This window comes from Myripristis murdjan, chromosome 7 (assembly GCF_902150065.1).
Source record: "Myripristis murdjan chromosome 7, fMyrMur1.1, whole genome shotgun sequence".
In the NCBI taxonomy this organism is placed as follows: domain Eukaryota; kingdom Metazoa; phylum Chordata; class Actinopteri; order Holocentriformes; family Holocentridae; genus Myripristis; species Myripristis murdjan.
The window spans coordinates 27,565,203-27,587,564 of record NC_043986.1 but is presented as its reverse complement, the minus strand read 5'-3'; the positions used below and the strand labels follow the sequence as shown (position 1 = coordinate 27,587,564).

At 42.7% G+C, this 22,362-nt stretch overlaps 1 protein-coding gene across 1 annotated transcript in view; it reads right to left on the bottom strand.

Moving 5' to 3' along the window:
- The window catches only part of slc35h1 (solute carrier family 35 member H1), a 47,907-nt gene that overhangs the window by 16,115 nt on the left and 9,430 nt on the right, over positions 1 to 22,362 (bottom strand). The window contains exons 11-24 of the mRNA XM_030054821.1: positions 21,754 to 21,781; positions 17,326 to 17,467; positions 14,903 to 15,007; positions 13,213 to 13,356; positions 8,446 to 8,619; positions 6,077 to 6,286; positions 5,188 to 5,355; positions 4,630 to 4,749; positions 4,368 to 4,532; positions 3,344 to 3,502; positions 2,624 to 2,805; positions 2,192 to 2,321; positions 799 to 944; positions 26 to 155 (exon numbers count right to left, since the gene is read on the bottom strand). Of these exons, the coding sequence (XP_029910681.1) occupies positions 26 to 155; positions 799 to 944; positions 2,192 to 2,321; positions 2,624 to 2,805; positions 3,344 to 3,502; positions 4,368 to 4,532; positions 4,630 to 4,749; positions 5,188 to 5,355; positions 6,077 to 6,286; positions 8,446 to 8,619; positions 13,213 to 13,356; positions 14,903 to 15,007; positions 17,326 to 17,467; positions 21,754 to 21,781 (2,003 nt within the window). The remainder of the gene's footprint in view (positions 1 to 25; positions 156 to 798; positions 945 to 2,191; positions 2,322 to 2,623; positions 2,806 to 3,343; positions 3,503 to 4,367; positions 4,533 to 4,629; positions 4,750 to 5,187; positions 5,356 to 6,076; positions 6,287 to 8,445; positions 8,620 to 13,212; positions 13,357 to 14,902; positions 15,008 to 17,325; positions 17,468 to 21,753; positions 21,782 to 22,362) is intronic.

The following is a 22,362-nucleotide window of genomic DNA, read 5'->3' as shown; positions in this document are numbered from 1 at the left end:
CATGACTGTGTAAAGAGTTCCTTACACGTGGTGGCGACGGCGGTGACGGGGTCGCTGGGCTCCTCGTCGTACAGGGCGTACAGAGTGACAGAGTAATCTGTTGCTGGTATCAGGCCTGCCAGCTCCACCACGGTCTGATCTGCACTGAACTTCTCCTGAAGCGACAGATCATACTTGGTGTCAGGACGGGCTGGTCAGATCAAGGATTGTTAAAATTGTCATCCTGAGATAATGAATGAGAAATGAAGCCTCTCTGACCATGTTACTGTGACACATTCACACTGACACTGTTTTTTTGCCTTTAATTTCTCCTTATGCAGCTTAAAAGTTACAAACAAACAAACAAACAAAAAACATTTTTCCCATATTGTCCAACCATTTCACATGCATATTCTGTCACATGCATATTCAAAGCCGAAATGCCATTGTTTTATGGCTGCAGCATCACATCAAATAGAGAATGTCTCAATGTCTTGTGCATAATTTTCAAAACATTTCTCTGTAATTCAGCAGGAAACACTGGGTATCTTTGGGAACCTTAGGATCTGCACTTTAAAGTCCAAAGTTAATAAACAGCAGGTGTTAAATAAGACATTACATCAAAATGAAAATATATGAACTCTTACATGTGTTACACAGAAATACAGAAGAAGGCAATGAAAACCTTAATTTGACTGCATGTTTCATTGTGCACTAACAAGGATGTCTATTTTGGTTCTGATCTTAGACATATGTTTACTATAATTAGTTTATAATTAGGTTCTCTTCCTCAGGCACATGCACTCCCACACTCCTCACCTCCTTGGCATCATCAGGCTCTCCGTGGCTCAGTGCGGAGTACAGGATCATGTACTGTGTTGCACCGGGTGCTGCACCCCAACTCACCCGCAGGCTGCTGGGAGAGGAGGGAGTCACCTCCAGGTTGGCGGGCATGGCCAAGGGCACTGAGGGAGGGAGGAGGGTGGAGAGGGTGGGGAAATGGTGTGAGAGATGAGGGACGGATGAAGGATTCGGGAGGCAAAAATAGCCGAGTGTAACCTTACGCCTTACAAAAACTGGTGACGATACGGGGTGTCAAAAAAACTAGAACAGTAGCCATGATTAACACCTTTTAGTGCCAATAAATTTTGTTCATTTTTACAGTATCATCAGCAGTTAGTTACTGCTGATGCCTGCACAGATCCTCTTCCATTTGTAAATATTTGGTAGCTGGTGGCTATACTGAACACATGCTGTGATTTACTGGTGACTGCAGACTTTTGGAAACACTGTGTACAAGTTTAGTAACCAACAGGATATTACAGAGGCAACAGTTGTCCCCAGCAAATGATGCAGTCTAACTCTGGGCAAATCAGTGAAAAACATGTCACCTTGTTCCAAGCTGTATTTGTAGCACCCTCCCTTGGGCTATTTAGAGTAGTTTTGAAAATGGCAGAACACAGTGGTGAGATGCATCATTTCTCCAAATTTTGTCAAAAAGTGGCTAGTGGTGTCTGAAATATCATGGACAAAAAAAACCAAAAAAAAAAAAAAAACAGATGGATGGAGATGAACTCATAGTCCTCCACAAAAAACTGTGTTCATTACTATAATGCAGATATAGAGTTGTATGCAGAGCCTCTAGTTAGCCTCTTTACTCTATATAGAGGCTACCTATACCTATGGAGGACATCATTACAGCATTCAGTTTATGTATTTAGCTGACACTCCTGACCTGAATGATGTACTGAGCCTGTTATCTGTGATTCCCTGGCAGTGTCTCTATCTACTTAACCATCTTGCCTCCTGTGACTGTTACCTTATAACCTCATATTAAAAAAAAAAAAAAAAACCCAAACACATCACATTATGTCAGCTGTTTCAAAAATAACAAGGCTGTTAAAAGAACCAACTATAATTCCAGAAATAGTAAAATAAAAACTTCACCTTGTTTTGACCTGAGCCCAGAGAATACAATACCATATAAATAGGGCTTGTTAGGATGTAGGACATGTTGTGTCCTACAAAACAGACTTTTTATTTTAGGATTTTATATTTGACGTTTCACTTTATTTGATACTGACAGTGGAGAGAAACAGGAAAGGCAGGGGAGACCGGGAGGGGATGACATGCAGCAAATGGTCTACTAGGTGAGCTGCCGGGGCGTCCACAGAACATAATCTGTGGGAAAAAATGTAACTGTCTGTCTTACATGTAGTGACGGTTCCTCTGAGCGCCAGGCCGACGTTGTCTTCATACACCGGGAAGATTGACACGTGGTACAGCGTCTGAGACGAGAGGCCTTCCAGCAGCACACTGGACTCTGAGCCGCTCACTACAACCTACAGACACACACACACACACACACACAGTCAGCCCTTTTCCTGTTTTATGTCATAAAGGAATATCTTTCTTTAATGAAGCAATCCAACAGATTTTCTATGAAACTGAAATTTGGTGGCATATAATGTAAAATGCAGTGTATGGGCTGGTACAGGCTGGCAATCCTCTCAGCGATGGTAATACATGTTTACTGCATTTATACTAAATGAATGTGATAATGATTCAAAAAGTGCTACTTATAGCACCATTATCTAATTCATAGCTTAAATTGGATGTCTGCAAATTCATGTCTGTGCCTTACCTCCTGTGGACTCTGACCCTCGGCGCTGTGGAAAACCACTCTGTACTGCTGGACGGGACGGGACGGGCTGGCGGGGCCGGTCCAGTAGAGCCTCACCTCCCTGGAGCCCAGCTCAGAGAAGCGGAGGTCGGTCGGACTGGGGTAGGACAGGGCTGGGTCTGCTGTGGGCCCCGGCTCCATTCCTGGAGACACAGCAAGACTGAGTCAGTACATGAAGTGAAGACTGCCTTTTTTAAAATGAGATGGTCATCAGCTGAAAATCCTTGAGGCTTGCTCTGACAAAATGACAGCTTGCTTTAAAGGAAAACTAAAAAGTTATCATAATACTTTTGCTTACAAAATAGTTTTAGGTGTTTATGTTGTCTGATAGATGCAGGTAATTCCTCTAGAGAGCAGACATGAGCCAGTTTAAGATTTGTAAATACTTTTCAAGAGTTGCTTTTTGTTCCATTTCACTATTAGATCATTTTACTAAACAGGTTTCCTCAGTAAGTATTGGAATGTCAACTCAATATAATTTTCTACACCTGACAACCTTCCTGACTCACCCTGAGCTGTCCTGACATGGTAATATTAGCTCACCCACCCCTCTGGTACTACATGCAGGTTAAAACACTAAGAGTCACTTGCAGCTGCCAAGTCTGCTTCACGGTCAGTCCATCGATCACCAGGACACAGACTGTCCTAAAGTTGTGAATAAAAATTCTGAATCTATCTCACGTTTGGTGATGCCGCGGTCCTCTATCCTCCCACAGAGGATGTGGACCAGGCGGGACACCAGCTTGCTGAGCAGGGGGAAGTCGTTCACGTTGTACACATTCAGCTCCAGCGGCTCGGATGCCACTTGCCTCAACTCGGCTTCGTCTGCATTCTTCACACCTGGAAAAACAAACACAAAATAGTAAAGAAAAGCCTCAGGGAGAAGCTTTCCCAATGCACACACAAACAGCATTCGGAGTTTAGAGGGAGGCTGCAGTGCAGCTAGCTGAGACAATAGCAAGGACATGGATTAAAGATTGGCTGAAAGCTTCTCCATTAACAAAAGTCAGCATAAGCTAAAGAAACAAAACAAGTACACATTGGGTTCAGATACACTGCAAAAGACAAAGATTCCCCACTAACATCCAATGTGCTAAGTAAAAATTCACATTTTCTGTTCCTGTCTTCTGAAAACAGACACAACATCTTTATCTTGACCTCTTGAACTCCTAGTCTTTGTTTCTGTGTGTTAATGACATAAGCAGAATATAGTTCAATATGAATATGCAAAGAGTATGTTGGGATTTTGTAATTGTGATCTTGCAGCTGAAGTGGTAAAACACACTAGTTTTAAGGCAGGCTATGCAGTTTCAAAAGGGAGTGACCACCAGCTTGTTATGATGTGGTGAACGATAAATGACACTCAATTCTCAAACGAACCGAACTTCAGGTCAACTGATTTACCCCATAATATTTAACCCACAATATAAGAGCATTTCCCTCCACTGTTTTATGTTTTTGTGTACATTTGACATCAAAATATTAGACTCAAGACAGGGATTTAATTGTGCCACATTATTTCTATGGGTTATTTCTCTTGGCATGAACCTGAGGGCTTTTATCCTTCCTGAGCCTCATCCTTAACATTAGTAAACAAAGTGCCACGACGCCACCGCCTCTTCCTCTAAACTGAGCCCACTTCCTCCCCGCCTCTTTCTTGTCTACCTGGGTAAATTAGAAACCTGTGATGTGAATTACATCTCACCTACAGCGATGATTTCCACACCAGCATTCTTCAGCCTATTGGCTGCAGCAATGGCATCATCCTGAGATTTGCCATCAGTCAACAGGACCAGGAAGAAAGGTGTGTCTGACCTGGCGCCTGACTCGGCCCTCATGTTCTCCTCCATGACGTGGAGCAACGCCTGGCCTGGGAGACACGCACACGGACGTTGGGTCATGCATACACATCCACACACAGTACTGGGGTGCAGTGTGTGATCAAAGAACAGAATGTGCGCTTTCACCTGTAAAGGTGTTTCCTCCCTTGTATCTGAAGTTCCTCACTGCCTCCAGTAACTGGTCTTTGGTGGTGAAGTTGTTGAGCTGCCACTCTGTACGGGGGTCTCCGCTGTACTGGGTTAGACCTATGACAATTCATATAATTAAAAACATTTTTGCTTTATTCACTGTATAGAGATAGTGCAGAGAGCTGGGATGGCACCTGGATAAAATACAGATGACAGCTGGATAACTTTCTAAGTGATAAAGAAACCCAAAAGAAAAGTGCAAAAGCAACAACACTCTTCAACCCAGCTGGTCCAGTTAGTGGGTTCATCAATATAAATGCATGCTGTGTGGATGAGCTTTGTTCAAACCCTCAAAACTTTATTCTAAATTCTACTACAGATCCCAAGGTGCCCAAAGATACCAACTATGTCCTGCTGGATTACAGGGAAATGTCTATAAAATGATGCACAAGACATCTAGATATATTCTGTTTGGTGTAACCTTCATTCTCCTTTAAGGAAAGTTAAAGGAAAACCAGAGCTTCAAGATGCTCGTTCTCATGACTTTCGCCTCACCGATCTGGATGTGGTTTGGTCCGATGTGGAAAGGAGTCACCAGACCCTCCAGGAAGTCTCTGACGCGTCTGAAGTTGGTGCGCCCGATGCTCCAGGAGCCGTCCACCAGCAGCATGATGTCAGCCGCAGCGTCACTGTCGCACTCAAACGGCTTCCTCGTGGAGCCCCCTGCATACAAGCATGAACAAAGAGGAAGCACACACATTTACACACACACACACTGACAATCCTGAAAGGGTGAAAAAAGAAATGGCTGGTTGCACGGGTGTGTGAATGTGTGTTCACCTGTATGCGAGCCCGTTAGAAAGTAAAGTATATACACCAGTGAGTTCAGCGATAAATATATCGTTTTAAAACGGGAAACAGATGGGCACATACGTTTAGGCAGACAGAGGGGTGGTGTGTGAGAATGTAGGTGTGTAAAATGTGTACATGTGTCGACATGGTATATATAGGTACATAAGATGGCCTGCTGGTGTGTGAGTGTGTGTGCACCCTAAGATTACGAGAGAGGGGGAGAGGACACATGTGCCCTGCAGCCCAACAGGATGCCCTGTCATTATCCTTTCCTTTACCTGTTCCTCCCCTCTGCAAACTCTGTCATCACATTTCAAACTAACACTTACAGCTCCAGAGCCACTTGTTCCTTTTCTCAAAGAGCTGAGGATGACGGGGACCGGGCCTTTCTTTAAGATAGAGGAATATCCTGCTTAAAGGAAGGATTAACTTCACTGGGAGGACACGGGTTTTCGTTCATAGAGTTGCAGAAGCATGTTTTTCTGGCGATTTAAGTCCCCGTCCCCGAAACTGGTTTCAGACCAGTTCCACATCAGCTCGGTTCACCAACCCACGTCATGTGTGTTCATAACCTCCGGGGTGCAGAGGTTACCTGTGACCGGCTGGGTGGGGAAGGGTGTTTTCCGGAGTTTATCCCTCCCGGAGCTCTGGTCCTCCGCTGGTTTGCCGTCCGTCGTCGCCTGCTCCTTGTGCGCCTTGGAGCGATCCCTCTCTTTTTCCTTCTTCTTCTTCCTCTTCTCCCTGGGGGTTTTCTCTGCGGTCTCGTCGAGGAGCTGAGCGGTGGTTTCCGCAGGTGGGGGCTCTGGAGGAAAGAGGTCAATGGGTGGGGTTAAAAGAAGATAAATAAAGATTGTTTATGGGACTAACTGAGGCTGTATGAGACAGGAAATCCATTGCTGACATTAGATCTACCTCACAACCTAAATATTTAAGGGAAAAGTGAGGGGGAGCAATCCTTTATCTCCCACCTCATATACAGATTCTACTTTATCTCTCATTTATGATTATTTTAATATATCTTCTAATGTTTTTTGGCATCTTTTGCTTTTATTTGGTGAACACATTAGAGATAGACTGGAAAGACTCACAGAGAGAGAGGGAAGGGAAGGGAACATTTCTCTCCCTGTAATCTCAATGTCACACCCACCTCCTATGCCTAAAGCTCTCCATGGTAACAAAGGATGTCACAGTGCTAGATTTTTGGTAGCTGATACCAATACCAGTGAAATTCCATTATCCTCAGTACCTGAATTGACACAACGTCAAACAGAAATCAAATTCAGGGCACACTTCCTTCTTTTAAACCTTAACAAGTCAATGGAATCTCTTTAAGTATTTAAACACACTGGCTAACCTGAAATAAAAATGAAGGATCCAATGGTGTGCTCAGGCTTCATTAGAAGAGCAACACTGCATTACAGAGTGAAGGATCAAGCTGCATTCACATAGATTAAAAACACAGGTATTGGTGTTGTTTCCAAAAACTGGGTATTGACATGGTACCGAAGCGTAGATTCTTGTGACATCCCTGACCTGCACCCTCACTGCCTCACCCGCTCATCCCCTCCTCTATCACCCATCGCTCACAATGTCCCGGTGCTACCTTGCCCTCCCGCCATCTTTTCCCCTCTGACTTTGTGTTCCTGTGTTCCTGTTTTGTCGCCCTTCCCTGAGATGGCGACCCCTTCCACTGTTCCTGGACTGTCATTATGTTGTGTGTGTGGGTGTGTGTTTGTGTCAAAGCTTTTTGATATGTGTGTGTGTGTGTGTGTATATATATATAGCGCATATACAGGTGTGTACCTGCATGCTCGTATATGTGTGTGTTGGCGGCAGTCCAGTACCTTGCTCCTGTGTCTGTCAAAAAGGGCGATAATGACAGAGCTCATGGCAGATCAGAACACCGCAACACAAAAATGTGTTGGAGTTTGTTCTGTGGTTGGATTTTGTGCTACACACACACACACACACACACACACACACACATACAATGTATAAGATTGAAAGGTGCCAACAGTCTTGCTAGGCTGCAGAGGAAATGAGACATGTTCCCTCTCCCTGTGAAACTGTTGCCATGATGCCCTCGAGCAAGGCACTTGACCAGCAACTGCCGCAGATCTGCTGAGTGGACAACAGTACCAGACTGTGGTTGCACATGCCAGCTCCCATGTTGGTGTGTATGAGTGTGAATCAGGGTGTTGATGGACAACAACAGTCTACTTTCTGTAGAGAAATAAAATGAACAAAAACAAAGAAAACAAAAAAAAAAAGAAAAAGAAACTGTTCCGCTTCTCGTCCACAGCCTGGAAATGTCAGATTTGTTTATCTTTACGGGTATATGTCAGTGTGTGAGGTATGACATTAAGATTGAAATATTTCTATTGCTGCCAGGAGTAATTAAGACAAGTGGAGTTAAAAAGCCCAAAGCTATTTGAGAAATTTTCAATAGCTCAGTCCCCTTTGATCATCAGAATCAAATTTATTTTAGAAAGAAAACCACAAGAAAACATTGACATATTCGTGGTATTTCTGGATTCCTGGCACATTAACAACCGCTAGTAATCACCTGGCAACTGCCTGTAACACCCTAGCAACCACTGGTAAGATCCAAGCAAAACCCTAACACTCTGTCAAAGACAAATTATAGCTGTGTTTGGCACTTCTTGGTGAGTGTGGATTAACCTTTCACATTGCACCAGTGACCTGAGAAATATGTAATGAGGGTTAATCTGTTTGTGCCGACTCTAGTCAAGATCGAGGTTCAGAGGCCTGATCAGACTGTTCTCTGCTTGGTGTGAAAGTTCAGCATTTAACCCGTTCTTCCATTCATTTGTCTGGAACATCATGTTCATGATGTTGCACACAGAATATAAACGACTGTATCAGGTGACAGCTTGTAACTGGGTGTTCCTGAGTTATGGGTGTATCAAAGTGGTATTACCATCTAATAGCATCCCCTACCTGGAGCAACAGTAGTAGCGACTGCAGTGGTTGCCGGGTAGAGAATTGTTGGCAGGCCCAACAGACCCTCCGTCACATCCTCCAAGTCTCCTGACCCCGACCCGCCCAGCAACGTCTTTTTGCGCTGCTCTCTGCTGCCGCTGCGGATCATCTCCTCTTCCCGTAGACTCTCGACTGGGACAGGGAGACGGGGAAAGGTGCAGGGAAATGAGAGAGGCATAAATTACTGTTTTACAGAAATCTGATACCAGACAGTCAACTCTTCAGAAACAGTTTAAGAAGTTTATTTTCCCCTTTACCACCATAGAATTATGATGTTTTATGACACTTTCTAGATGCTAATTCGTAAAAAGGTTTAGGAGAGGATGATAGAAAAATAAGGGAAAGGGAAGGGCAACGTTTTTTCAATGCAACTTTTATCATCCGTTCACACTGAGACACATCATGTGACACACACAGCTGCACCAAAACTGACTTTTGCTGGCACTGTCATCATTCAGACTCATCCTGTTGTTGGACTTCAGTTTAGTCTGGATATGATCCAGCCACAATATGTAAAATATGCAGAGAGAGAGGGTGGGAAAAACTAACAGATAATAAATGCAGCCGTAGGAAACATGTAACAGGCATTTTATAAGCCAAGTGAGGACATACAGTGATTTGCTTTTTTATTTATTTATTTATTTATTTATTTTAAATCTAGCTATAAAAGAGAATTGGCTCTTGACAGTCTTAGTGTTGGGGCATCATCCAGCTTAGGGCCTTTTGACAATCAACTTTCCATCAAGCACTATTGAATATATGACACTTCAATCCATAAAGTTATATAAACTTATAAATGTATATAAATGTTAAAATTACATTTAACTTTGATGTAAAATGCAAATTCAACTTTAACTGGGGAATCGTGTGCAATGTGGATTCTGATATTGTATCTAGATGAAGAAATTGTATGTTAATGTTAATGCAAGGTGTAAATGCACAAAGAGCTCAGTGTGATTGAGATGTTCAGATCTGCCAGACAACCTCTGGAGGGGATCGCTTCTCAATCACAGTCAGCCAGGTGGAAATGAAATCCAAACAGTGTGTCTGCAGAAAAAGAATCTGCCCACGGGGCAGAAACGTCATCACCGCGGAGAGATGGAGTCATGTCAGCCTCCGGAGTCAGCCAGCCATGAGCATGCATCGAAAATGGACAACTGTTGATATTGCTTCTGGTGTGTCCTTGTGTAAGATGAGCCTTTCTGTAGCAAAGGAAATGTAAGTCCAGCCTGCACATTAACATCACCTCAGGAGACCCTGTACTTGTTTATTTTGGCTGACAAAATTACTTGTCACCTCCACCTACACGGGCAAAAAGCATTATCTGAGTGCAATGGTGACAGAATGCAAACAAGAACAGACATTACCATCAGTTAATGCAAGAGCATGATGGGATCATTGCACTCCCCGCCAGCCTGGGTTTCTCTGTGATCTTTCCCAAGATTTCTTGTATTTTTTCCCATTTTTGTTTTGGGAGTTTTTCTTGCCCGCTATGAGGGTTCAGGTCACGGGTCATATTTTTGTTTTCCATTAACTGTGTGTCTGTAAAGCCCTTTGAGACTGTAACAGTGATTACGGACTCTAAATAAACTTGAACTTGAACCTCATTATCCAGATCACATCCAGAGGCATTTTGCATTTCAATACCAAGTAAGGAAAGTCAGAGGAATCACACTGAAGACCGTACACCAAAGAGAACATAATATCCTGCATAATTACCTATAATATAAAGTCACTCCTCTGCTTAAGCTCTTTACTGGTTTCCTGAAGGGAAATCATTGCCTTAAGCCGAAAAGGAAGGGTTCTAACATTAAATTGAGGGTAAAATTTATGTGGAAATGAGAATCGGCCCTGGAGGGGGTTAAATTAAGGTACGACGGACACGACACACCAGGAAGGAATTCCCAGACTGCCATCATTCCAGCATGACAGCCAGCCTTACGAATTTCCAAGTCGACATGTTTCTCTGACCTGCCTGGGCACGCTCGCCTCGACACAGTAACCTACTATCACCAGGACGGCGTGCAAGCAACAACAAGAGACACTTCGCATATTACTGAATTAATAACCCGGTCTGTGGAGAAGCCCGGGACGGAATCGCTCACAGTTTGTGGCGGGTAATGGCAACAAGTCAAAAATGGAGGGCGGATCACAAATCAGGTGAAAACAATGGATATCTCCTGTGGCCTGATCATCATCATTGTCCTAGGTGAGAACATAACGCTGAAGCATGAAAAGGGAGCTATTTGGGATTACGTGATTGGCAGGAAGGCTGCAGGCTTTTTAGACTCCACCCGTGCAAAGCCTAATCCTTTAATCACTGTCAAGGGTTTATAAATACAAAGTGCAGCAAAATCTCCATCTTCTAACCTCATTTTAAAGACATCGAAAAACGTCTGCATGCTCATCTTTGAGACAAACGTAAGACCAGTCACGCATATGTTTTCTGCAAGCCTCCTTAAATCAAGCAGGCCTGCGCAATGCCTCAGTTGGAAAAGACAGCACACCGATCCATGTGTGTAGGTAGGAACGAAGGCATTATCGACTGTATAATTTGGTTGGTGAGGCTGACGTTGTGAGTCACAGGGGAGCAAGTGTTGGTGGGCAGATTTACAACCCACCAACACACTTAGCCGAGTAAGTATACACAGTGAGTTCAAACACAGCCCACTTTCAGCCTGTAATCCGGCTAGAACAGTCTTTAAACTGAGCCCACTGTGTGTGTGTGTGTATGTGTGTGTATGTGTTTGTGCATGGACTTGGCCTGGCCTAAAAGGGAAGGGGTGGGAACTTGGACGAGTTGCTTTGCACTCAAAGAAAGGGTAAAAATGTCAAAAATGCACCGTTTCCTATCGTTTGACTCTGCTGGGTCAAAATGAAGGGACAATCTTATCTCACTGTATCTGCACCTCAACCTACAGAGCCCATAGTTTGTAGTTTGATAGGTGCATATCACATTTTGTGTTATGTTTTTTTCTGAATGCGTCTTCTTGAACAGCAAGTCAACATGAGAGATTCCTCAGTGTTTTGCAAATTCCAGCTAATCAGAGCTGAGTTTTTTTTTAATCCTTGATAAGAAATCCTGCTGTATATCGAATGTGGCATCAAATGTCATGGTCCAAATAAAGACATGAGCATGCTCTTACGCTCTTTCTCTCCCTCTCTCTGTCTCTCTGTCACACACACATACACACACACATAAATAAATAAACATACCTCTTAATCAGCCCACGCCCTACTTCTTCTTCTTATTTTCCACTCACACAGATCACCCTCTTTTGCTCTATGAAGCTCTAGTATTCACAAAAGACAGCTGTACTTCTTACCTTTTTAATTTCTTAGTTTATTTTAATAGAGATAAAACACATTAATACACTTTTCTCAATGAGTTACTCAGGAAAAAAAATGTTTTCTCCTGTAGGCCCTGGCCAGATATCATCAATGTCTGCCTATAATGATGATGATGAAGAAGAAGAATGAGAAAGACAGGGACAGTTTTTGTTGCCACTCCTCCTTAACTTGCCTTATCTAGTACAACTGCTGTTAGCCGTTTCCTACATTTCCCAGAATGCCTTTCGAGAACCCGCAGGAAATTGCCTGTGCGCATGGTCGATGTAATAACCTCTTCTGCATTCCCTCAACTTGGTGCTGTTTCTGCTCCGTTTGCTGCCATGGCAACAGTGATTAGTTTACCTGCTGTTTCAGCAAACTTCACGGCAAATCCATCATCATGACGAGCAAGAAATATTGAAACGTTTGCTAACCTGGTTTTGATTTTAACACAAATAATGATCATGGGCCAGGAATATCAAGCGGTTCTGCCCTCCATGTTCAACAGCACCAAAGTAGCCACTGTACAGGTAAGTGGGTGGGGGAGGGGCTTTGTGAGTGGTGATGCCTCTGGCGATCCAGCCTCTCCTGCAGCTCTCGTACCTCTGGGCCACCTGGCTGCATGGTGAGATTATTCAACTCAAACAAAGAGCGAACAGCCTCCAGTTTGAGCTGTTTTTTCCACTGCTCGATGGCAAATAGTCATCCTCTATGAAGTGCTGACTGTGCACTTTGGCGTACTTAGTTGCCCAAACATCACTCGGAGCGATATGAAAGCTTTAACTGGCTGTCACATCTGGATGATGCACTGCACAGCGGGACACAGCAATGCTCCAAGGAAACAGACACACATTTCACACACACATGATATTTGCACAGCCCCCCTTACATTGTGTTTCTTGCTCGTGATGATGTTTCTGGCGTGTAGTTCTGGCATGAAAACGCACGTAAGCCAGTGAGTGGTGCCATGGCAGCAAACTAAACGGAAACTACGGACCACAGTGCCAAGCTGAGGGAATGCCAAAGTGACTGACTGTATACAGAAAGGATGGGAGTGGCAGCGTTTAGTATACAAGCAGCTGAAGCAAGAGACACCAGCACTAACAGCCTAGAAAGAAAGTTTGTTTTTAATTTCCCTAAAAAAAACCAAGGACCAAAACCAAGAACCAAAACCCTAATGCCTTCTTCCAAATGCAACGTGTCTTGCAGCTGCATTGCATTCTGGTCTATTGATGCTACTGCCACCAAAACCCAATTTACTGTTAACTTTTGACATTTTAAAATAGTTTCAGTTTTGATTTCAATAAATTCTGCGAGCTATTTTGTTCTCTCTTCTCCACATTGCCTTCCCACGCCCTCCACCCGATCCCCATCCATCTTTCCATTATGTCTTACTAGTGAATCGTCTCTTGGCAAGGAGTTTCTCTGTGGTCCCGTTGAGCACCAGGACTTGGAGGGCGTACTCCTGACTCGAGTCCAGTCCTGCCACCGTGGCCCGGCCCCGTGTGGTGGTCAACATCAGCTCTGGCTGTGGCACCTCTAGAAAACACAAAAAAAAGTCAACCATTGAGTTGGTATTTTTTTTGGCATAAAGTGCCCAGAAGAACCAAGGATAATGATAATGTGAGAGCCTGAGCTGTAGACTTGTAATTCTTAGTTTCACACTTCACTTTTTGATGCAAATTAAAAATGACAGTGGATGAGATGAGAGACAAAAAGATCATTTAGGTCACTCTCCCAGTACATCTTTTAAGGTAAGATAAGATAAGATAAGATAAGATAAGATAAGATAAGATAAGATAAGATAAGATAAGGGGAAATTTCTAGTATTACAGGAGCAAAGTGGATAGCAAAATATGAAGCATAATAAATAAATAGCAACAAGCGATATAAACACTATAAACAAGGAATATAGAACAATTTAACAGAATTACACAATAAAGTGGACAATAAGTGAACAATAAAGTGAATAAAGTGAACAAAGGTTTAATGTAAAGTCTGCCAAACAGGACCACGGTGTGAAACCAGGTGCTCTTCTCTCCACATATCCAACTTTAAAACCTTTCAATCAGAATAATCGAGGCACATTTGATCATTTATTCTGACAAGGAAGAGACACAAAGAGAGGTTTTGAGTTCAGTGGCAGTTCAGATCTCTCCTCCATAAAAGCTACAATCTCCGATCTGTGCCCATGTCTGGCTCAGATCCTCTTCCCTGGGTCTGTGGGTTTTCAAGGTAGTGCAAGCAGTAAATAAGCAAACAAATAAGTTTAGTCCAGATAAAGCCTGGTTATCAGACAGAGAGGCTCCGTGCAGTGGCAGCCAAAACATCAGATAAAGCCACTATTTTTCACTTCTGAGGTAACACCTGAGCCGAGGTGCTCTCGCTAGGTCTAATCCCTCTTTCATCTCCATCCTGTCGACATTTCCATTCCACCTACCCATCTCCTTTTTCCGCAGTGACACGGCACATCTACTTCTATCCTGTATTTCTCAGATGGAGCACCCCAACCTCCCATCCTCTCCTGTGATTGGCTTCTCCAGAATCTTGTTCTCCGGCCCTTTTATGCCACCTACACTGCCTCTTCATCCTCATACTCGCAACTCCATCCCTCCTCTACGCCCCCTCTGTCTCTTTTAGACCTGCCCGGGCTTAGCGGCACAATGTGCAACGGCAGATAAGAGGGTGAGAAAACAAAGTCAGGAGACAAGTAAGAGGGGCAGGCAAAAACTGATGGCCCGATCTACCAAGTGATGAAAGGCAGTCGGCCACTTTCACACTGTGTTTCGAGGCAGTTTTGATTTGGATTTTATGATTCAGCTTTTTTTTTTTTGCATCCATTTAAAATATAAACTTGAATTCATTGATTTAATGGATTTATAACCAAACCTAACCCTAGGCATAGCTTTAGAGGTGCAGTTGTGTTTTCCATGCCCGCCCCATTGACTTCAATATTTGTGGCACCAGTGCAATTTTGGAAAGCTGTTGCTATGGCATATTTTCAGTTTCCTTGTCATGGATTGGGAATAGGCTGATTGGCACACAGATTACGTTCAGCTCTTCAGCGTAGTCGTGGGTGGCTCACCTGAAATGGGTTTCACTCGGACCTTGTAGCCCTGAACGGGTCCCTCTGCTTCCTTCCATTTCATCTGCAGTCTGTCCTCGGACAAGACAGTCAGCTTCAGACGACCTACACACACACACACACAGAGAGAGAAAGAAACCGTGGAAAACATGTGTGTTTGTTACATGTGTTCAGGGAATTTGTGATTGAGGGAACAAGAGAAGGCCGGGGTGGGAGGAGGGGGTGGAGGGGGTGCTGACAGTTGGAGGCTTTGCGAAGATCAAAGAAATCCATCAAAATATCTGGATGAGCAGGCTTTTTTGTTGCAGTTGTGAAACTTCCTTCAGTCCGACGGCATAACCCCCTCGCACTTCCTTCTCCTCAAATCAAATCCGTCTCTTGTTTTGCGCTCATCTACATATTTTCCACCAGGGTTTCCCAACAAGTGCTGTCTTTCATGTGTCTATCCTCCAGCCCTCCATCCATCCCTCTCTCCAGCTGTCCCCTCTGCCATCAAAGCGGGCCCTGTCCTCTCGTCCGCTATAGAAAACGGGAACAGGAAGCTGGTATGGAGCTGGAGGGTCGGAGGTCACTTCAGAGGAGCCTTACATGCGATGGTTGTGTATGTACAACATGGACGGGCAAGAGATGGAGAAGCAGAGGAGGGAGGGGGAAACGGCAAAACAGACGGAAGCAGAGAAGACAGAGCAGTGCAGACATGAATGACATGAATCACAGAACTTTGTCTTGGTTGCTCTCTGTTGACGTATGACCCTCAGCACTCAACAGCACTGTCACTAACTGGCTTGTGTGTGTGTGTATGTGTGTGTGTGTGTGTGTGTGTGAAATGTTCGGTCAGGGGTCTCTGGAGCATCCCAATCGTCTTGGGTGCCTGGCACAGGATCAGATAAGGTCTGGTGGGGTTTGGGGGGGACTGAGGTCAAGGTCTCATACACCCACTAATAACAACAACAGGCGCTGTGCCAGACGGCAGGCACACACACACATACATTTCTGTGTGCCTGTACATCCTCTTTCTGCTCTGTGAGCTACGAGCAGCTGGCAGAGGCCGTTATGTTTTAGTTCAGTATTTAAGCAACGAGCCTCTCACAGCTGTGCTTTATAATGATTTTAGAAAAGCTTGGAGGAGCAGATGGGCACTCCGTACAACACTGACCGACTTATTGCTTTCACAAAACAATACTGACATGAATACCATTTTAATAAACCAAACAAAAAAAGAAACAAGGAAAATATTGTAAAACACCTATTGTTTATCCTATAAAATGCTAGTGGCGAGAGCACTCAGTATTTAATTTCATTTAATTTCATTTTGATGAAATAATCATAACAATTAAATGTTACTCATTCAAGTACATATGGTGACTTTCGATTTGCACATAAGTGTTTACACAAACTGTTCTACCATCACAGGCTTGCATTTGCCTCTGAATGTGACTCAGTCAATCAGACATCAGCAAACAGAGCATCAACTGTGACCCTCGAAATAATAAACTTTCCTATCACTTACTGTGGAGGAAATGGGACTACTGTACATAGGGAAATTTTAAACATATGATGAGATGGTGTTAATGACAATGTGGATGGTACTGGTTATGGTAACACTGTAGGAGACAGACATGGGTCTTCTTTCATACAGATAATTTGTGTGCATTGCTAACAGTTTCCCTAATGAAAAAGAGCTGTAGCAAATGCAAAATTAAATTTATAGGAGTATTACAGTGGTATAGTACAGTAGTACAAGGCTACTATACACCTAAAGTAAACTTGAGAGTTACGTATATCACTTATACACATGTATGGCATATATATATAGTTAGGTCCATAAGTATTTGGACAGTGACACAATATTCATCATTGTGCCCTTGATTTGGCTTCCCCTGAAGCTGTTGCTCTCTGTCTGATAGATTTTATTTGCTTTTGAAGCCTGATGATGGCCTCCTTCACCTGCATACACACCTCTTTGGATCCCATGTTGAGGCTTCTGATAAACACTTAACAAATGCAAGTGCAAACACTTTAAATGAACTCCAGACTTTTTGTTTTCTTAATTTGTCATGGAATAATGAGGGAAGAGGCCCCTCCTGGCCATGAAACTGCTTTTTAGTCAAGTGGCCAATTATACTTTTGAGCCTCTGAAAATGGGGTGATGAAGATTAAGACTGATTTTCCACATTTAGATTATTTGTCCTTTGGACTAGACAGAAAAAATAAAGTAAAGGCTTTATTAATGTATTTAGAGTGGAAATACATCATAACGATATTTCTTCATTCTGTTTAGAACATAATTAGGTTCTCAACGGGTTAATGTATCAGGCTATTATAATCACTTATAGTAATACATCATTGTGAAACAGACAAACAAGATATGATTTAGCCATGATGACTAATTAAAAGTGTGTTGGTGATGAAGCGTGTAGTACCTTGGGCATGAACCCCTGAGGCCAGCAGCAGGAGGAGAGTTACCAGGCGAGGCAGCATTAGTGAGAATGATGATGATGATGATGATGATGATGATGATGATGATGAAGATAGGAGGTGAGCAGACATGGAGATGGGTGGAGCCTGGAGGCCTGAAAAAGAGTTACACTGTGACTGTTACATCTGCACACACTGTACTGCACTTTTTATTTTATTATCTTCGCTCTGGAAACTAGGAGGGTTTGAGTCTTTTTGGTACTTGGTTACTTACTGAATTACTCTGCATCTTGTTTTTGCTTTATGTGCACATAAAGCATTATAAACTTGCTGCATAGTTTGTTATCATAAAAACTTTTGTGAGAATATAAAAAGTATAATTTTACTAACTCAAATTCATCATTAAAAGTATTTTTCATGAAAAAGATACTTAAATGACTATCAGTTCACAATCGCAATATGTTATTAAGTTCAAAGTTTTTGTTTTTTTATTTTTTCTTATTGCATGAACTGTGTAAGCCAGTACAATGATACACACTGATCACTGCTGTAGCCTCAGTGATGCAGTAATATCTAAATAGTGTACTACACTATATTTATAAAAGGCACTTTGATGGCTATGGTTTATTTTAGCTTAGTCAGTGGTGATTTTTTTTTTTTTTTTTTTCAGAATTTAAAGCTGCTGGAGTTATGAGGTTTTCACCTGACAGCACCAAAAATGCCCTGTCACCTTTTCCCATGGGAACTGGTTTATGGCTGAGTCAGTGTACAGGTGCTCCAGTGCTCTGCTCCATTACAGGCCCGGAGACTTCACACAGCTAATGACACACACACAGGGCTGTAATATTAACACCCACACAGCACTTCAAGAGGCCATAACACTAGCACACCTCTCTCTGAGAGGACATAATACCTGCACTTAACAAAGCATACTAAATGCTGTCAGCTGCATCTAGGCTGTGCTTTTACCTTTGTACTGCCTGTTATTTCTTGCTTATAATATCAGCAAACAAACAATTTCTAGAAATGTATGAGGTTACAATTACTGTAGTCAGTCAAATGCCTAAAATGTTAACTAACAAATCATACACAGCTGAACATCATTTATCAGAAAAACACTGATACACTGTGCCATGCTCATGGGCTCAAATACAGCTAATTTCTGTGTAATGAGATCTGCTGTATAAATATGAGTACAAGACAAATACAAGTTCCCTGTTGGCCTTGCATCTAATCCCCCCAAAAGCTTTCTCACTACTTTGCCACTGTCCCACTAAAGAATAACAATACCAAAGGTGAGCAGACTGCCCTAACTCCAGCCTGCCCCGGTGGAGCGAACACGGGGGGAACAGCATGAACCTCTTGATGTGCTGGGCAGCTGCCAGAGGTGACCGTGTGCGTAACCCTCAGCCTCTTTGCAGCATCTCACTTGCACAAGAACGAGTTGCTGCACAATGACTTACAACCTGGATGAATAAAGGTTAAGATTCACAAATCAACTTACAGCTTTTGGAGTTAACACAAATCCTATAAAAGTGAATCCTTTATGTAATCATATTGCTGAGATTTTCAGCCTGAGAAAATATGAGGAAAAGTAAACTACATAGGTCTAATACACACATCTCCATTTTTTTTTTGTCCTATGACAGAATGGCTTTTTGCCAACCATTGTGTTTCTCAAGTGCAATAGTCTCAAAAAAGTAAAATAAATGTTGCTACTATTCTGTATGTACACATTTGTATGTAGACATTGTAATCTCTTTGGGATCTCTTTGCTTTTATTCTGGCATATTATTTCTGAGATACTTTTCATGGAAATGCAGCAAATTGAGTCCAAATTGTGTAGGCAGATGCTCTTCATACAGCAGGGACAAAATTCTCTGACATTTGGCCCTTGTGAATAAAAACATTGTTCAACAAAGAAGGCAAGCTGGACAGAGCTGCAGTGAACTATCTGCATGCAGAGTAATAATATCACAGAGCTCAGAGCTGTGACAGAGAGAGGGGAATGGCAACAGAAATTACCTGGGGCAGTGCGGTAGAGTGGAGGTCAGTGGGGTCAGGAGGATATTGTGACAAGTGTTTAGAGGAGACTGAAGCACCCTACAGATGTGCTGGAAGACACACAGATCTGCTCTGTGACTCACAATGAGAGGCGAGGCGGCTGACTGAGACCTGGCAAATTAAGTGCACGTGGTGCTTCATACCAAGTATAAAAGTCCACAGATACTGTTATGCTGCTCTGATTTTGTAACGAGGAGGAAACACAATTCATTTTGACAAACTGTATCAATTTCCCATATTAGGAAACCACAGGAAGGCTCATTTTAAATCTGGCGCTCCCCATCATGTCTTTACATCATTTTCAACTCATTTTAAGAACAACAAACAACCTGTTTCAGCTTTCTGTGTGTTACATGGTGATTCCTCATAGCTGCACGCTACCGCTGAAGAAAGATTCGAGAGAGAATTGCAGCCTCAGGAGTCATAAGACCACCTGACATACAGCCGTCGTGCACATGGCGTGACTGTTGCTCTCATCCTTTCTTTTTCTCGTGCTTCACATGTAGCTGCTTGCCTGATTGTTGTAAAGTCTGAGTTTACACTGCAGTCATATGCCGTACATACCTGTCTCCCTGTGTGTTGCACACACAGGGAAAGAGGGGCGCTGTTATGCAATGCCAGAGGATCTATTTGTCAGTGTGCCAGAGGGGCGGTGGAGTTTCCTGCTTGTGTGAACCCCCCCACATTTGAATGTCTGGGTGCATGTTATCAAATTACCACCACAGTAAACTACAACCGAAAAAACTCAGACATGTTCACATTCATCTCATTTATTTGTACAGGGCGAGTCACTGGAATAAATAAAGCAAGCACCATTGAAGGAGAAAGGCAAGCTTAATCAATACTACTAGCAATGTATCGGCCAGCTTTTCCACTGCCAAATACTTTGGTGTCTGATTGTGAGAATAAAACTGTTGACTGATACTGATCGTGCCCATAATTCAAATTCACCGAACAATAAGGTCACTGCAAACATGTTTGAGACATAGTCCATTCCTGTCCTTTAAAAAGGACCTTGATTCTTTCTATGCATCCCAGAATTTTACATTTAAGATTTGTTTCTGACACTTGTAGATCTTAATACTGGATTATAGAACTTGAGGGAAATGCTCCATTCCACCAAGGCCAATACTGAGTACTACGCATCTGCAGTTTTCCAAATTTGAGTAAAGTTCAACAGGATCGATGTGGTCTCTCACATCAGTACTAAGATTTGTTTATGTAGCTCATACAGAGATCCTCTGCAGGAAAACATGACACCACCACATAACTGCTTGAACTCCAATAAACTCAGCAGGTCATCCAGGTGTTGATGATGGGATAGAAGAAAAATGTGTAGCATTAGCCCTTGGAGACATGTTTTTTTTTTTTTTTTCTTTATCTCTTGCTCTGTCCTGTCATATAACTTCTGATTGATAAGACTGGCACGTTTCTGATAGCCAGGAAAGTAGTGGAGTGCCAGTCCACGAATATCTGGTTCAGCCATGAGTTTATCATCCACAAATATTCATAGCACACATTTGCCCTGTAAACTACATCCTATTAAGTGTATCAAACTGATGTATGTTGAGAAAAGGGTCATTGCAGTTTTTATTCTACCACTCCATCACTGCTTAGTCATGGAGTTTGAAGAAACATGCAGATTTCATCTCTTTTTATTAGCTCTTGACGACACATGCCAGCACATTCCCGATATAATGCATTTTAAGTTGTGCTTTTATAATAAGGAAATAAGGCACCTGAGGCTGAGCTTAAAAGGCTTTACAACACCTAGTTAGCCTTGCCTTGTTAGATGAAGCCTTATGTTGCCTACTTTATGAAATAAAAATCAATTATTCAACAACTTTTTCAGTTAACATTTGAATTTCTTTCAAAATTAAAAGGACCTACTGTTCCTCAAACACAGCAAAGTAGGCTAATTAATTTGAATGATGACTGAAGCTAGCTATATAGTCACTAGCGGCATTAACGTCCTTGAAATTAAAAAAACAAAACAAAACAAAACAAAACAAAACAAAAAAAAAAAACTGTATGCAAATGTATTTATTTATTTATTTATTTATTATTTTGAGTAGCGTAATGCCTAAATGTTTATCTTCCGCCATAAAATATAGTTCACTCTAGGTGGGTAGGTATGAGGTGATTTTCGGTTAGCGCATTAATATCACATTAGCCTTAGCCCTCTGAGGTCACAGGTGTGTTTATCTTGTATTTTTCTGAGATTTCCGACAACGTGACTCAACCAATTAGGACCGAGCACCGCAACAATCATAAGGCTTGCACAGGCTCCCTGACACTTTCCTGAGCCGAGAGAGCCTCATACACACCGGCAGAAACACGGTTTAAACCCCGGACAGGTGTGGACTTACCTGGCTGTTTGGAGGGTCCGGGTTATTCCTTCAGAAAGCCGCCACAGAGCATTCCAGAGGTGGGATGTCAACAGGCACCAGTTCCGCTAAACACTGAGCCCACCTCACATCAGGTCCTCTCCCTAGTTGGGCTCCTCGGGGTGAAACCTGAGCTCTTCTCCGAGACAAGGCCCTCCTGCTGCCCGGCAGGGGCGGGGTGCACCGGGGAGACCTATAAAACCAGGCTCAACCGACTGAGAGCAGGGCCCGCTGCTGGTCTAAGAGCGCCCACGCTCATTGAAAAAAAAAAAAAAAGAAAAACTCAATTGTGTGTCGGTGGGACTCAATACTAACTTTATATCGACATTATTACACATTACAACACCTTCGGTATCAGTGTCACAGAAGTTATGTAATATTCCCATAGGGACTTGTAGCTGTCCTATCAATCATATAATCTGTTTATTACAGAAAACCCGAATCTTTAGCTTAATCTGCTTTGGCCGTCTCCTATTTCATGGAAACATTTTTTTTCATTAATAATAATCGCATACATTATGTTTTGTAAGTATCCATGTCATTGTCTTGAAAGCTGGTGTGGCAGACACTTTCCCAATATGAAATCATAAC